The sequence below is a fragment of the Hyaena hyaena genome, unplaced genomic scaffold (assembly GCF_003009895.1).
Source record: "Hyaena hyaena isolate Hyena2069 unplaced genomic scaffold, ASM300989v1 scaffold_138, whole genome shotgun sequence".
NCBI lineage: Eukaryota > Metazoa > Chordata > Mammalia > Carnivora > Hyaenidae > Hyaena > Hyaena hyaena.
This window is the reverse complement of record NW_024080770.1, coordinates 516,262-534,218: the sequence shown is the minus strand read 5'-3', so window position 1 is coordinate 534,218 and position 17,957 is coordinate 516,262. Positions and strand designations below refer to the sequence as shown.

General features: G+C 45.4%; 1 protein-coding gene across 1 annotated transcript in view; it reads right to left on the bottom strand.

The window, feature by feature from the left end:
* The window catches only part of CIB4 (calcium and integrin binding family member 4), a 51,891-nt gene that overhangs the window by 11,827 nt on the left and 22,107 nt on the right, over positions 1-17,957 (bottom strand). The window contains exon 4 of the mRNA XM_039238317.1: positions 942-1,083. Within this exon, the coding sequence (XP_039094248.1) occupies positions 942-1,083 (142 nt within the window). The remainder of the gene's footprint in view (positions 1-941; positions 1,084-17,957) is intronic.

Genomic DNA, 17,957 nt, shown 5'->3' with positions numbered 1-17,957 from the left:
ATACTAAGCCTGAGGACATAGGAGATACATATGTCCTGAGGACATAGGAGCTATCATTGAGTACTTTTTATAGATGAGAAAACTGAGCCCTTGTAGGTCCATCAGGCTTAAAACTCCTCTACCCCCATTTGATCCAAGCCCACTTGGGTGAAGCAAGAATAATATGGTGTCCATTGTGCGGAGACAGGAGGGACCTGGCAGGAAAGAAAGGCAGGTGAAATGCCAAACTGTGCCAGCCTGAATGCTCAAGTCCTTTGGGACCAAGGAGTCGTCACAATGAGCTTAAAGTTTTGCACATGGTCTCTTTGAAGACTTCTCAGGGCTTCTTTGTTTCTTTCCTTTTCATTTCTTTTGAGAATTTCAGACATCTCAGTTGCACTATGGGGACATGAGTCTGTTGAAGAGCAAAACTCTAGCAGTGCTTAATGGCTACCCCAGACAAAAGCAGAGACCAAAAAAGGTCATAGGACCTCACAGACGATCTTTCTCAAACACCTCATTTTAAAAGCTGATGAAACAGGCCTAGAAAGGGGAAGCAATTTGTCCAATATTTCTCAGCCATTTAGTGGCTGAGCTGGTTCTGGTGTTCAAATCTCTTAATTTCTGCAAAACAAGCATAGCTCCTTCATACCCATAGGTAGTCCTCAATCTCTCTCTGTCTCTCTCTCTCTTTCTCTAGCCTGCCCACACTGCCACCGTGAAATGTCAACACCAATGACTCCATTTGCCTCTGATGGCATAGAGGGGAGGGCATCCATCTATCCACTGAAGTAGTAGTTCACAGCCATGTTACAGTACTCAAGAAAGATGATAATAACCATAAACACCCAGGTAGATCCCAGTGACCATTATTCCACCAACGAATTGATGTTGATGGATTACAGATTGATATTTACTCTATGGTGTTTCCCTCCATCCAACACCACCACTCAGTCACCCACCATAGATGCGAAAAGCATACTCGATCTTCAGGCTGGGGCAAGCCTGCTCACTGAACACAGATGCCATCCCCAGGACATCCTCAAAGGAGAACACATCATTGTGGGCAAACACTTTGCAGATTCGGTCTCTGAAAGGGTTGACCTGTAGGGAAGGAGAAAGAGGAGTGAGGAGGTCTATCAATGTCAGGTTCATGCCTCCCTGGCCTTCACATGTCTATCACAAGCACAGCAAATTCCTCTTTGACGCCCTCCTCTGCTTTCTGTATGACTAATTCATTCCCACCCACCTGGGACCCTTTCCCCCAGTGGCTCAGGGGCCCAGTCCTGGATGTTCTGAACTCCCCTTGCCTGCTGGCAGGTTTTATCAGGGCCCAACTTTGCTGTAGTGTTCTAGAAGGGCCCCAATCCCTCCCCTCAACCAACCCAAATTCTTTTTCCTTAGATGAACCTCAGCTAAGAAAGCTATTGGATTCTGTGAATTGACATAGTGGATCTGAATGGCCAGTCTGTGCCCAATTTTTAATTAGTTGAAACAAATCTCTGGTTGATTGTTTTAGTCCCTGGCAAGGTACCTTTCCAAGGTTCCAAGCTTCATGCTTCTGCTTCAAGCACCCAATGGACCTACTACCTCCCTCAAGGACATTTGAGCCCCAGCCCCAGCCTGCATGCTTGTTGAACTCTCCTTAGGGTTTACCTAGCAACAACCAATGCTTATCCATCTGGTTTTAATTTCCCAATTTATGACACATTAAAATGTCTTTTTCATTCCTTTTGTATTGAGCTACACATTAAAATCTATGGTTTAGTTTTATTTGGTATTCCTATATATTTGAGATGAGAAAGAATATTCTGTGTCACCTCAGCTGGCCATGTAGCTCTCAAGCTCTCGTGAGCAAGCGAGGTACCTAAGGTCCTTGTTAAGAACATGGATTGTGAGCTCCAACCCTCGAATATCCTGTTCTAGAAGGTCTGGGATGTAGCCCAGTCTGATGGATGGATTATGTCTTCCCTTATATTTGTATATTGAAGTCTTAACCCCCTGTACCTCAGAATGTCACCTCATTTGGAAACAGGGTCTTACAGATATAATTAAGATAAGGCATGTGAAGTAGGGTGGGCCCCAATCCAATATGACTTGTGTCCTGAGTTAAAGGGGAAATTTGGACACAGAGACAAACACTCGAGGAGAACACCATGTGCAGAAGATAATTGGGGCGGGGCAACCTGAAGCCAAGGAACGCTGGGCATGGCCAGCACGCCCGCAGGAGTCAGGAGAGAGGCATGGAACAGATCCTTCCTCACAGCCCTCTGAAGAAACACACCCTGCAGACACTTGGATCTCAGCCTCCTAGCCTCTAGAACTGGGAGACGATACATTTCTGTCGCTTGAGCCACATAGTTGGGGTACTTTGTCATGAAAACCTTCGCAAACTACTATATATAGGAATTTGCATTGTAAGTAAGGCCCCTAGGTGACAGGGTTCGTCGTCTCACATGTATACACATACATATGTCCCAGGAAGAGACGGGGGCCAGGAGAATCCGGGGAATCTCGGCTGCTTTGCTAGAGCCTCCAAACCAACTCCCGCAGCGTCTGCTGCCTCCACCCTTTCACCTCAACACCCTGACTCCCTGAAAAGCCTATTGTGATGGCCTCGGATGGCCTCAGATGAACGCTGATAAGGGCACTCCACTGTGATGTGTCCCAGATCACGTGACTCTAGCTAAGTGGCTTCACAAATTACTTTGCCAAATTTTAACTCAATTAACTCTTGCAAATGGCGGCTTAACAAGATTCCTGCAAAGAAATGACAATCAATGATAATTCTTTTTTTTTTTTTTTTTTTTTTTTACAAATAGTTTATTGTCAAATTAGTTTCCACATAACACTCAGTGCTCATCCCCAAAGTGCCCTCCTCCACAATCAATGATAATTCTTATAATGCAAGTGCGGGTGATCAACCAGAAAATGTCCGAGTAGAACCTCTGCTACTTAAAATACAAGTTCCTAGGGGCGCCTGGGTGGCTTAGTTGGTTAAGCGTCCGACTTTCGCTTAGGTCATGATCTCGCGGTTTGTGGGTTTGAGCCCCGCGTCGGGCTCTGTGCTGACTGCCAGCTCAGAGTCTGGGGCCTGTTTCAATCTGTGACCCTCTCTCTCTGACCCTCCCCTACTCACGCTGTCTCTCTCTCTCTCTCCTAGAAATAAATAAAACATTAAAAAAATTTTTTTAATAAAAAAATAAAATAAAATAAAATACAAGTTCCTCTGTATTTGGTAGTAGAAATGGTGAGAATCCTGTCAGACATAACTGAAGTCCTGGCTTCAATTCTTACTTACTGTGCTCAGACAAGGGCAAGGCAGACCAGCAAGCAGTGAGCCTAACCATATATCCAGCCAGGGAATGAGATACCAATCTTCCCTTCCCTGTGGGCCCACCTTCAGGACTTGGCTTTGCTGGGGGGAGGGGAGATGGTTGCCACAAAGCCAATCTATTCCCTCTTAGACCCATGTCACAGCATTCTGTTATACACACACACACACACACACACACACACACAACACCTTGTCTTATAAAGAAGATTGGGAAGGAGACAGTTGGTGTGGTAGTGGTGCAGGGGAAGGGGGAGGGAGGGAGCCAGAACAGTACATAGAACACAATGTGGTGACTACAAATACTTTTGGAAGATGTGGGGAAAATATTGTTGAGGATGTAGAGAAATAAGCATTAGAACAAATTTCACACTGTGGGAAGTTTGCTAAATAGTTGAAGGAGAGTACAGATGTTTCTAACATGGTTTTCCTAGGTTGTGTTTCAATAATGAAATACATGAAGAACTACATCTCTGTGAGCCACTAACAGAAAGAGGTGATATTGACTGAACAGTACATTACTTCTTTAATGAAAACACCAGTGATGGGAAAAACTGTCTGAGCATAATCACGGATGGAGTGGCTGTTCCATGATGAAAGGGATTCTGGGTAAGGGTTCAGGGATGGCCACACATGGAAAACCAACGCCCTGGAAAACTTCCCGCAGGCTACCATAGACACGAGGTTAAGGCTGGAAGTACACGAAGTACTACAGGATGCATTAATATGGTTTGTGTGTGTGTGTTTTTTAAAAGAATTTAAAACACAGTAAAACATATACAATGATTTGTTATCAGAAGGGAAGTGACTTTGAAAATCTTTTGAACCACAGAGAGGTTTTGCTGGCTGTCTCTTGGCAGAACACTTAAAGCAGCCATCAAACTTTAAGGGGAATTATATGTGTTTCTTGTACAAAAAGGCAAACATTCCAAATTTGCTGAGCATTTTATGATGACGGGATTGTTGGCAGATATCCATGGAAAAATGAACTCCAGTTCTTCTGACTCTTCAAGGTAGAGGTGACTCGTTTTAACAATGAGTGAGAAAAGTACTTGTTTTTCCAAAGAACTCATGCTTTGGAGAGAATATTTTGAACATCAGATTTTTGTTGATGGAAACATGTGGCGTCACCTAAAATAATGCTTCTATCTGCGTGCTTGAAAATATTAGAAACAGATTTTTCTAATCTGTTTGAAACCCATCCAAATGGAAAGTGTCAGTGGATTTCGGGTCCATTTGTTAAAAACATAAAAATGCAATGTTTTGCAATTAGCTTGTAAGAGCCACTGACTGGCATAAGGGAAGATGGACATCTACTAGCTTAATTTCAATAAAAGGCCTTTAATTGGTGGATGGGATTGAAAATGAGCACCATAATTTAATACACACAGTCAATGATACATATCTTCTCTTTGGACCAGTTATGACAGCCACTAAAAATAAACTCAGCTCAAACCAGACCCCCAAATGGCTCCATCTCAAAGTGTTAAAGCAAGATTTTAAAGAACAATGAAGTTTATCCCACCACATTGCTCTCCCTTCCCTGTTGTTATTAATTATAAGCAAACAATACAATTGTGAGAGGAGGACATTGTCTTGTATAAATGAAAGGGGGAATTTTTTAAAGATATTTTGTGTTTATTTAGTTTATATAATAATTAGCTTTTAAATTTTTAAAAATTTTTATGTTTTTGAGAGAGAGAGAGAGAGAGACAGAGTGTGAGAAGGGGAGGGGCAGAGAGAGAGAGAGAGACACAGATGCTGAAGCAGGCTCTAGGCTCCGAGCTGTCAGCACAGAGCCCAACGCGGGCTTGAATCCACAAACCACAGGATCATGACCTGAGCTGAAGTCGGATGCCCAACTGACTGAGCCACCCAGGTGCCCCTAGCTTTTAGGGTTTTTACTTTGCATGTTTATGTTATAACATACTGGTGTTGTAGTAAAGGTGCAGAGTTGGAATATACACATATTATGGGTACATGCCCCCCATTTTTTTATTGCTGGGGAGGCACAATCAAAAATAGCTAGTGATCTCTGATTCAGTCTAATCCCCTCATAAATCATGGGTGTGTGGAAAAGAGGCCCCAAAGTTGAGGGAGCGACTTGCCCAAGATCACTCAGCCTAGGACCCAGCTTTCCTGAGTCCGGCACTGTAGCCGCTATGGGCCCTTGTGGCAAATACACATAAATGAAAAGATGATGTTGGAGGCAGAACATGTGACCTTTAAAACATAAAAAACCTTGGAACTAGAACCTCTTAAAATTCTTACTTTAATAAAAAAAAAAAAGAAAGAAAAACAACATTTTGGACACAAAATGCCCAACGGAGTCCCGCTTGAAGTCAAAGCTGTGGCCCCTGCCTGTGATAGCTCCGCGGCTAGCCGGCCAGCCGACGGTGGCCGTCCTGACTGTCAGCAGCTCCAGAAGTGAACTGTGAGAGCAGACACGGCGGAGCCCAGAGGAGGTGACAGCAATAGGAAGCCGGCAGGTGAGGGGGGCATGGTCGAGGAGCCTCAGTGAAGATGCCGTCCCAGAGAGGATGACAGGGCAGATGACACACAGGGCCACGCGTCACCGGTGCTGTTTCTGGGCCCCGAAGGCCTCGAGGTGGCGGGTACGGTCCTCTGTAAGACCCAATGGGTACCTGCCTGGCGGGTGTCCTTGGTCTGTCTCTGTTCGGGCCATGGCAGCGTCCCCCTCTCCCAGGTTCTCTGCCTCATCCCTTCCCAGAGGGAGACCCCAGGGCACAGACTTCCTCTGTGGCATGGTGTCCTCAGCACACGTGTGGCTCTGTGCAAAGGGATGCTCTTAGTGCTGCAGAGATGGTGTCTGAGGGTCCCGGAAAGGCTGCCTCCGTGCCTCTCTCTGCTCTCCACCCTCAGCTAAGGGCCAGTTCAGCCTGTGTCGGTGTCCGTGGGTCTGGCCTAGCCACTGGCAGACAGAACAGCTGGGAAGAGGCGGGAGAGGAGCCACTCATGGCCGTGAGTGATCACAATTCCAGTTTACTGTGTTCCAGATTTTTGTTGCTATTACTTTAGAAATCTGAAATCTTCGAGGCGCCTGGGTGGCTCAGTCAGTTAAGCGTCTGACTTCAGCTCAGGTCACGATCTCATGGTTTGTGGGTTCGAGCCCCGTGTAGGTCTCTGTGCTGACAGTTCAGAGCCTAGAGCCTGCTTCAGATTCTGTGTCTCCCTCTGTCTCTGCCCCTACCCACCCCCACACCCTCTTTCTTTCTCTCTCTCTCTCTCAAAAATAAACAAACATTTTAAAAAATCTGAAATCTGAAAAAATGAATTTTGGGACCTATCTAGAGAGTTATAGTCTGCATTAAATTTCACACTCATTTAGAAGCTGCCAATCCTCCCAAGGAGGAAGAAGATGACATTTGACAAAGCAATGCCTTCCTTTCGAGAAGAACACGTACCCCAGTGTGAAGGCATTCTGAACAAGGAACTATAAAGGTGTCAGTATAGAAATTTATATAGGTAACTCGGTAGTGCAATCTCTGTCTATGCATGACAAAACTTAAGAAGATGAAAATAAACCCCAAATGCTAGGGATTTTTTTTTTTTTTTGGAAACAGAAACTACAGTTTGTTGGCAATAAAAAGATTGCAGTCCTTGCCAAAAAACTAAAAATTTTTAAAAGATCTTTTCAAAGTTATTGAACAAGAGATTTGATTTGAAGATGAAAGTCAGATGGAAAATATTTGGATGTAGCTTAAAAATATCTCCCCACCATTTCTCTAACTAGCACACAGTCAAAAGGAGCTTTTTACCGTCGCTGGAAAAAATTCACACAAAAATACGCTAGTGACTCAACAGTGACGTCACTGATGTTTGATTTTCAAGATCTTGTTTTTTAGGGGGGAAAAAAAGACGAAATAGTATTATTTCATGTAAAACTTCTCATTGCTCATTAAACTTTCTTAATTTTTGGTGTTTGTTGGTTTTGAATAATGCCTCATTTTTGGTCATTGTGCCTGCTATCAATTCTCATTAAAAGTATCTGGTGAATGGGGCACCTGGGTGGCTTAGTCGGTTAAGCGTCCGACTTTCGTTTAGGTCATGATCTCGTGGTTCGTGGTTTCGAGCTCCGCGTCGGGCTCTGTGCTGACTGCCAGCTCGGAGCCTGGAGCCTGTTTCAGTCTGTGACTCCCTCTCTCTCTGACCCTCCCCTGCTCACGCTGTCTCTCTCTCTCTCTCCTAGAAACAAATAAAAATATTAAAAAAAAAAAAAAAGTATCTGGTGAGTGTTTGTAGTTTTTAGATGTTAAACAGATGTAAAGCATCTGTCAAGGAAGGGAGTAAAGGAGGGTGTCTGCTGGGAGGGGTACAAAAGAGGCCAGTCCCTTCTGGGTCTTGAGGGAAGGCCTAAGGTTACTGACACAGACTCTCATACAGCAAAGTGCTGCCTGAGAGACTCCTCTTTTATGTGCAAAATGGGGTGAGTAGACCCCAAACCCCAGGAGAAGGGTGTGACAAATCTTTTTTATTTTAGTGCCTTTAAAAACTTCCCTCAGATAAACCATATTAATGGAGTGGCAGGCTCAATATTATTAAGATATTAATTCTTCCCAAATTGATCAACAGAGTTAATGCAATTCTAGTTGAAATCTTCCAGCTGGTGTTTTTGTAGAAATTGACATGCTGATTCTAAACTTTATATGGAAATGCAGAAGATCAAGAACAGCCAAACCATTTCTGAAGATGAGGAACAAGGTTGAAGCAGTTATACTAATCAAGCTCTTTCTATAGCTTTAGTAACCAATACCGTGTGGAACTGGTACAAGGAGAGACAGACCAATGGCCACAATCTGGAAACAGAGCCATACATATAGGGTTTTGATTTATAACAAAGATCACATTGTGACAGAGTGGGGGAAAGGAGAGTCTTTTCAATAAGTGGTGTTGGGTTGATTCCTACCTCACACCATATGCAAAAATCAATTCCAGATTGATCATAGCTCTAATGTGGAAAACCGATAGTAAAACTTTTGGACAAAAACATAGGAGAACATCTTCATAACCTTGAGACAAAAATTCTTTAACAATATAAAAAAAACATTAATCATGAGGGGCAGAACATCCTTAAATTGGAGTATATTAAAAGTAAGAATATGGTATTAAAAAGATATCAGTAAAAGAGTAAAAAGGTAAGCTATAGCAAGTGATACGTACTTCAACGGGTGATTGGATAAACAAGGTCTAGTAAATCCATATACAGGACTACTTCTCAGCAATGGATGGGAACTAATGAGTCAATTCTTGCATGTCGATTCTGTTAATCAGCTCTTCTGCATGTTGATTTATGCAACAATGGGGAAAGTTATTACATGTGTTTTGCTAAGTAAAAAAAGTCAGATCCAAAAGACTATGCATATGAGCCCATGTGTATGAAGTCCTGGAAAATGCAAAACTATATGGATGGAAAACAGATGAGTGGTTGTCAGTCATTGGGGGAGGGGAAGGAGTTAACTACAAAGGAGCCTCACAAGGAAATTTTCAGGTGATGGAACTGTTCTGAATGGGGGTACTGCGGGGGCAGGTCCACACTCCTATGCATTTGTTTAAACCCATAGAACCATACCCCACAATGAGTGAAGTATATGGGCTGAAAATAAAAAACTTTTTCAGTTTTAAGGACCCAGGATGCTAGTAAACTTAGGATGAAATGGAGACCTTGATAAATGAAAGTAACTGTATTACAAGTATATGACAAAACCTCGCAGAAAGGAATTGGGAAGGAGGAGCTGGCCAGATAACTTTGGGAAATGGTGGTTTGACTGGGTACATAAGTCTAAAGACAAAACAAACAAACAAACAAACAAAAACAAACAAAAAACCCCCACAAACCAACACTGTGTTCTAGATGGCAGTTTTTTCACAGAGGGGTGTGGATTAGTAATTCTGAAACTACATGGATACTGGAGTTGAACAGAGAGGTAAATAAATAACAGATAGCAGGAGCTAAGTTTCTCACTGTCATAAGAAGTTACAAATAAGCAAGAGTGGAAGTCCAGAGGTGGTGCTGGATTAGTCAGAGACATCAGTATGAATTCGTGGGTATATACAGATATATATAATATATATATACAGAAATAATGGTGTTTAGTATATGTGAGTTAATATACATACATGTATTTTCTAGCTCTATCTACTAAGTAACTTTACAGTGGAGAAATCTAAAAGCAACACCTTGATTAAGTGATCAAGGTTAACATCACCAGTCATAGGTCACATAGATATCAGTCTTCCCTGATATGTTGTGGCGAGAAGGGCACTTCACTGCTGTGGTATTCATTGCACAGATCCATGACCCCCATCTAATCGAGAGAACACAGGTGACAGACCCAAGCTGAGGGAGGTTCTATTAAAACACCTGACCAGTGCTGTCCAAAAAAATCATGAAAGACAAGACTGAGAAACTGTCACAGATTAGGGGAGATTAAAGGCAATGTGAGTGCCTGAAGTGGTTACTGGAACAGATAAAGGATATAAATGAGAAACCTGGTGAAATCTAAATTAAGGCTTGTCATTAGTTAGCAATGTCCCACCAATTTTAATATATCATTAGTTTTGATAAGTGTACCATGGTTATTTATGTATGAAAGATATACACTACTTGCCTTAGTAAATCTTTTTTTTTTTTTTTTTTTTTTTTTTTTTTTTTTTTTTTTTTTTTAGGAGGGGAAGGGCAGAGAGAGAGGGAGACACAAAATCGGAAGCAGGCTCCAGGCTCTGAGCTGTGAGTACAGAGCCCAACACAGGGCTCAAACTCAGGCTCAAACTCCTGAACCAGGAGTAATGACCTGAGCCGAAGTTGGTGCTTAACAGACTGAGCCACCCAGGTGCCTCACCTTAATTAATCTTAAAAGCAAGCACTGAAAAGGATTAAACTCATTTCAGTGAACAAAACTGCATCAAAGAACAAAATTCAGTAACAGTTAAATGAATACAACAAAATTAAGCAGCTAACAGTATAGAATTTACAATATTCAGCACCCAATTAAAAGTTACCAGTCATGGAAAAAAGTAGGAAAATAAGACCTACAACCTGTAGAAATTAACAATTAATAAAAACAGCTCCAGAAATGACACTGATAGACTAAACAGGCATGAACATTAAGACAAAAATAAGTATGCTATGTATGTTCTAGAAGGTAGAGGAAAGCATGATGAAGAAAACTAATACCCATCAATTCAAGAAGCTCAACAAAACCCAAGCAGAAGAAACTTGAAGCAAACCACACCATGGCACAGCGTCACCAGACTACTAAAAACCAGTAATAAAGAGGAAAATATTTTCTGTTGGGGGTAGGGTGGAATACATACATATAGGGGAACAAAGATAAAAAGCAAAGTAGCCAATCCAAAAGATAGGGAGCAATACTTTTAACTCTGAGAGAAAGGGGAAAAAGTCTCTCATCCTATTATTCTATACCCAGCAAAAATATCCTTCAGACTTGAAGGCAAAGACTTATTTTTCCCAGACAAACAAAAGCAGAGAGAATTCATCCATAGACCATAGCTACAAAAACATTAAAGGAAGTCCTTCAGGAAGAAGGAAATAGCAGAAGGAAACTTGGATCTACACAAAGGAAGAAAGAACACGAGAAATAATAAATATGTGAGTAAATTTTCTCATTTTAAATCCTTTTAAAAGAGACAAATCCATATATATAGCTAGAGATTTCAATATCCTTCTGTCAATAGTTGATAGAACAATAAACCAAAAAATCATTAAGGATATAAAAGGCTATCAACCAACTTGAGTTACTCGACATTTTATAGAGCATTCCACCTTACACAGTGGTATACACATTTTTCTCAGGTGCACTTGGCACATTTGCCAAGATAGATCACATTTTTAGGTTATAAAGGAAGTCTCAACAAATTTTAAAAGATTTAAATCATACAAACTATGTTCTCTAGCCACAACAAAATTAAATTAGAAATCAGTAACAGAAAGATATCTTGAAAACCCCCAAAGTCAAAGAAATCACAAGGGAAATCAGAAAATGATTTGATCTAAATGAAAATGAAGACACAGTATATCAGTATTTGTGGTATTCAGTACAAACACTGTGTACAAGAAAATTAACATTAATTGCTTATATTAGAAAATAAAGGACTTAAATATTTATTTAAATTTTTTAAAAAAGGCTCTTCACCCAAGGATGGGAGCTGGTCACTGGAGGAAAAGACAGTCAGGAATTTCAGTCTATCAGGTGGAGACCATTCTAACCCTGTGCTCCTGGGTTACTTGGCCCAAGGAAGTGGCACTTGAAGACATGAAGGAACTTGTCACAGGGGCCGTGCCTGGAAGCCACAGGTGGATAGAGCTTCTGGGCTAAGCTGAGAATGAATAAGCTGGATGTGCCTTTACAGATGGCTTCACTCCCTTCTACCTCATTGCCCAGGAGGAATTCTTAGTTCCAAGTGTGAACCGGCTCACCCTTCAGCACTAGAGTAACTCTGCCAGAAGGTGGCAGTGTTGAGTTGAAGTTGTTTGGGCAGATATCAGACCCAGCCTGGGTGAGCACCTACTGTGTGCAAGCCACTGGTTTGGGCTGTGACTATCTCACAGGCAGATGGCAGGATAGAGGTCACCACAAAGACAGGAAAGCTCAGGGAAGAAGAATTCACACCCCTAATTCAATGCTCTGTCTGCACTGCTGCTCTTGACTCTATTGGGTATTTAATTGATTTTTTTCCCAAGACAGTATCTCAAATTCACATCTCTGCATACACAAGGTAGGCGGGGTTTGAAGCATTACCCTGGGTCCCAGGCCCCTGACAGCAGTCAATCAGAGAACAAACCAGTAGAGCCTGAGGATATGGCTTCTCAGCTGGGGCCACAAGGCACAAAGCTCATGATCTGAACTTCAAGTCCTTGGAGCAAATGCATAAGGTGAGTTACCGTATACCGGGCACCAAACAAATTCCCGGGACCCTCCAAATAATGGAGATGCAGCCTCTGTCCTCTATGGGATTCAACCCAGGCACTTAAATAAGTCCATTCAGAAACAGGTGGGGAGTAGGGGGTAGAAGTGTCTGAATCAAGTACAAGTAAGTCAAATGACAACAGCTTGGACAGGGTAGCATTGCTACAAGGTAGGATAGACAAAGGGCCCTGAAAGAGAAACCAGCCAGGAGAAGGTGAAAGGGCAGGAGCCAAAGCCAGATCAGGCAGGGAGCAAGTGGGACTCTGGGGGGGTGGGGGGGAGTGCTCTGGGAGGGGATGAGGAAACCAGGCCAGGCAGCAGGGTCCCCTTCCTTCTCCACGTGGCCCGAGCCCCTCCCTCCTCTTCCTGATGGGCCAGGCTTCTGCTGGATGGATAAAAATGTTATGTAGGAGAAAACAACCTTGGGGCTTAATCTGGACCCTCCAGGCTCTCATAGGCCCAGGCTGATCTGTATGATCTTCACCAGGTAGAAAGAAGCCTGACATTTCCATTTAAGGGGAGTTGGGGACGGAGCGTGAGGGATGAGAGGTTCACTTAGGTGAATGCACTCCTAAGTTGGCCAGGCCAGTTGTTTATAAAAAAGGGACCATCTCTGCGTTTTAGATGTTCAACCTTCCTGAAGTCTAAAAACAGAGAGGCCCGCACGGGAGCTGTCTCCTAGTGACAGATGGGTTGGCAAGGGACAGGCTGAGGATGTGTCCTGCCGGCAGCTGGAGGCAGATCACTGGAGGAACAAATAGGGGAGAAAGGCAGTAAAAAATGTTCAATATTATTAAACATCCATGGGACCACGTGGCTTAAACCTGGCTCAGACCCGCCAGCCCCATCTCTCTCCAGATCTCAGCTGACAGTTACCTGCCACTGCCCCGGGGAACCTTCCAGAAGAGCTACCTGCTACCTCAGGGGAGTTCAGGGAACCGCACTGTTTTGGGGAGCGGCCCAGGGGCACTCGAGGCAGGGAATGGAAGGAGCAGAGGCTCTGGAGTCAGACTGAGTCTAAAAAGGCCTAGAATCATTTTGTTTGACATCTACAAGATTTTGGTATCTTGCAGCATTTGAGGTTTATACAATCTCAAGTGCAGCTTGCCCAAACACAAAAAGGAAAAAAAAAAAGAAGAAGAAATGGAGGGGGTGGGGGGAAGAGCCAAAAAGACCAGTTAGTTGTTCCTCACTGGTTTACCGGCACCTATTACCAGAGAGATGAACTTAGCCGTTTTAGAGATGAAGGTCTATTCCCATTTGTACGTCCTGTCTTCTCACGTTTAACAGCTCAAGATCAACTCTAGAAGCCCAACAACACATCACGTACCTGGGTAACAAGAGCCACAACAAAACAAGCTGTGTGACTTTGGGTAGACCAAAGGCCCCCTCCACCTCCCGTGTGTAAAATGGGCAGAATTGTATTTTTGCTCATGGGATTTCATGGGGGTCGAATGAGATCATATTTACTTCAGGGGCTCAATAAACATTAGCTTCAACCAGTGAGCTCCCCGACTTCACTGGCCCCTGCATCAGCATCGCCAGCATCCCTAGGCCCTGGCAGAGCTATACAACTTTTTTGAGATAGAGAGCTGGGGAGAGGGGCAGTGGGGGAGAGAGAGAGAGAGAGAGAGAGAGAGAATCTTAAGCAGGTTCCACTTAAGCCTGACATGCTGCTCGATCACACGATCATGAGATCATGTCTTGAGTTGAAACCATGAGTCGGCTAGGCCACCCAGGCACCCCTGTACATTTTGAGCTCCTAAGCAAAGATGTCACCTGGGCCCACATGTTGCCAGGGGTCCACCCTGCCTGTCGATGAGGAGTGGAAATGTTAGTTCTGGCCCCAGGGGTGTCCGTGACCCAACACTGCCTCAGGGGCCCTGGGACAGCTTATGGGTGTGAGGGGGGCTGACATGTTGAGTGCCAGCTGATGCTGTGGACTCACAAAGATGCTTAACACACCTGCCGGCTCTGTGTCTGAACCCACAGGGCTCTTTCACCAAAATCTGCATTCATTACCCCATCATGGGCTTTGTGAATCAGCTCCTGCAAGGGTAGGACCCAAGGATCTGTATCTTAACAAGTGGCCCAGGTGGCCTTCATTCTGCCAATCCTTAGATACACTAAGTGACCCTGCCCAAGTCACAGTGCTAATCAATGACAGAGGTGTGACATCAGATGCTGCCTCTCCCCCCTGCCCCACCGTGTCCCCTCCAGGACACAGCATGCCCTGCCAACAAGGACGTGGGTGGGGATGGGGGCCAGATGGGGAAGCGGTGGCCAGCACAGGCAGCCTCCGGCCTCATCCCAGGGCGAATGCCAACTGGCAAACATTTACTTTGCACAAATACCTCACAAACTTCCTTTTCCTCCCTCTCACTTCCCTCCACCCCCCATCCGTCCCCCAGGCTGAGGCCAGGCCCTGCAGAGGTGGGCATGTTCCATCGCCCCCACCCCACGGGGGCCCCTCCCTTGCCTGAACTCTCGCTGCACACGGTCAATTCCACCCCTGACAAACTGTCGCTCCTGCAAACGTGTCCTTCAACTGCCTTCCCTCTCACTTCCCCCTTCCAATTTCTGCCAGATTTATTTCAGAAATGTTTCCATTTACTGCCTTAGACCTTCTGATGAAAACCACTTCTCCCGGAGTACCAAATAAAGCACTGGTGTTGAACGAACGACTCTCCAGTTCAATCCTGTAGCTTTGTTGTTTTGTTGAATTACTAAGATAACAGGGGGAAATTGCTGTTGATACTAAAGCAGTTGGCATCTGGGGAGGTGGCTGCTGTAAGTGGGAAGACCCCTGTGCTCCGGGAGGTCTGGGTGGAGAAAGAAGGAGGGAGAAGTGGGGGCCCCCCAAAGACCCTCTAGGCTGTGGAGAGTGAGGGGGAGAGATGGGAGAGAGAGAGAGAGAGAGAGAAGGCATCAGGTGCAAATGACCCAAGATGGGACCCTTCCTGGGACCTACCTACCCCCTCAGTAGTGCCAACCACAATCCATACAGTGGTTGGCATGAGTGGAGTTTTTGTGGAAATCAGTGAAAAGGTCAAGGGTTTTGTTGGGTAAATAGGAAGTGAAGCAGATGTGCAGGAGATGGAGGCAGAAAGGACATAAGCGTAAGGGAGACAACTGAGCCCTTCTTTTTCCCTTGCAAGTTCTCTCCTTCCAAGAAGAAGGAGGAAGAAGAGGAGGAGAAGGAGAAGAAGGAAGAAGAAGAAGAAGGAGGAGGAGGAGGAGGAGGAGGAGGAGGAGAAGGAGAAGGAGAAGAAGAAGAAGAAGAAGAAGAAGAAGAAGAAGAAGAAGAAGAAGAAGAAGAAGAAGAAGAAAGGAGGAAGAGGAGGGGAAGTTGAGGAGGAGGAGGAGTAAGGAGGAGGAGGAGGGGAAGGGGAAGAAGGGGAGGAAGAAGAAGGGGAAGAGAAGAATAGGGGAGGGCTCTGTTCTCCCACAGGGCACCGCATGGAGGGAAGGTGGCTCACAGTCAAGTCAGCTGTTTGCCCTGGGGCAGGAAGGCCCCAGGTACTTAGGACTCCAGCGCTGCATCTGAAGTAGGATCAGTTCCTCTACATTAATGACGTTGCTCCATGAGTGGCGTCAGCCTGTGGCTCAGGCTGGGAACTTAACGATAGTTTATACGTTTTTCTGTGAAAAATGCAAACAAAGTTCCAAAGAGCTGATATAAAAACTCTTAAACCACGGTCTGCACCTGTGCTTTAAGGGCAGTTTGTGCAAAGCGGTACACTGACTGCCACAGTGGGGTCGCCCAGGGCAGACCGGGCAGGGCTGTTCAGGGAGCTGCCGGAGGCTGAGCGCCCCCCCCCCACTCCCCCCACTTCTCATGGGCTGCTCGTAGCTGCCCCTCGGCTCAGCCGGGTTGGGTTCCGGCCTGCTGTTTATAAGCAACCTTCCTGTCTGTAAGCAGCCCGGGGCTCCCAGAGTGTGGGGGCTGCTTTGCAGCTGTTTGGGGCCACCCACCCCAGGGCCCCCTGGGAACACGCTCCTCTGTGAACTCTGTAGAATGTATATCTTTGCCTCAAGACAACAACTTCTCTTTTATCAACACATCTAAGCAACAGCAGTTGCTGTATTTCGCCGCACACTCTGCATCGGCTGATAGAAACCGCAATGGGCTCGCCCCCCAGCCCGGTAGCGGCTACTCCCCCTCTGCGATGCTCGGTGATCCTTTAAACATCACAAAGTCCAAACCGGAGTGACTCAAAGGCCCTGTATCCTTTCGGTCCCTGATAGCGTGGATTATTGGCCTTTCGAAGCCCCCACCTTCCTCTCCTTCACTTTCCCCTTTATCCCAGGAACATTGCCTGCGCAGCAGGCTGACCTTGACTGCCCAGGTCCCAGCCAGCACCGCGTGTCATTGCTTAGGCATGCATTAGGTGCCTACTATGGGCCCAGACCTCTGGGCACCGTGACTTATCCACACTTCCCCGTGGGCCCAAGGGGTGCTCATTAAACATTTACTGCATGTCACGTGCTGTGCCATTCACAGTCACACATGTGACCCCATCTGTTCTTTACAACAGCCCACACGGTGGATACCAGCAAGTTCGTTGTGTAGACAAAGAAAACCCAAGAGCTGAGAGGTTGCAGAACTTAACCAATGAGAGGCAGCGCGGCAATCAGATCCCAGGTCTGTCCAACCTCACATCTGAGCTCCTTCCAAGGATTGTGTCCCAGGAAGACATCTCATCAAAACGGAGAAAGTGTGCACGGTCACACTCCTGGGTGGGCAGGTGGGTCCAGGCTGAGAGCGCCCCGCCGAGCAACGTGCTGTGACGGGTGCCAGTGGCGGCTTGAGGAGAATCAAGGGGAGGACTGGAAAATGTCCTGTGAATCCTGGCATGGGGGGGAGGGGGGCAGGGGTGGTGGCGATATGCACTGGTGCTGGGCCACAGCAAGGATATGGCGCCCTGCCCCCCGCCCCCCCCACCCCCCACCCCCGCCGCGGTTCACAGCAGCACAGAAGGAGTCCCCCCCCCACCGAGTCAGGACCCCCACATCTCAGCGAGGGACGCGGAGCGAGTCCCTGGGGAGAGCCTCACGCAGTACCCTCGTCAAGGATGGGGAAAACGGACGGGATCTCAACACATGCCTGTCGAAAAACCGCATGAAAGTGACCTTTCCGTCAACTTGGAGAGCGGTCTCCAGGGCTCTATCTTTTACCATTGACTTGGCTGAGGGATATTTAAGGGCCCAGGTTTTACATTTATTTTGTCCCTCTTTCCCCCCTAGAGGCATAAATGTTTTTCCGTGTTGCTACAGAGTCAGTATAATTATCATTTTAATGGCTGCATAGTTCAAATTCCCAAAGTGGACGGCCCTATCTCTCTCATGCCTCCGAGGGGAACCTGGAAATCTAAACGAAGACAATAATTTCCTAAAATGAAGGAAATAATGCATGAGGATGTGTATTGCAAAATTATTTATAGCAGCAAAAAAAAAAAAAAAACCCATCCCAGACTGGGAACAATGGTAATGCCCTGCGATGAGAAGGTGGTTTAGTAAATCAGAACTCAATGCAATTAGGCCACCATTAAAATGATAATCACATGGACTGTGTAACAACACTGGGGGGAAAAACATTTATGCTTCATGGGAGAAAAAGCACAAAATAAAATTGTGTGTCTGTGTGTCTACAGTGATGTAAAATAAAGCGTGCCCAGGGGGAAAAGTTTACAGAA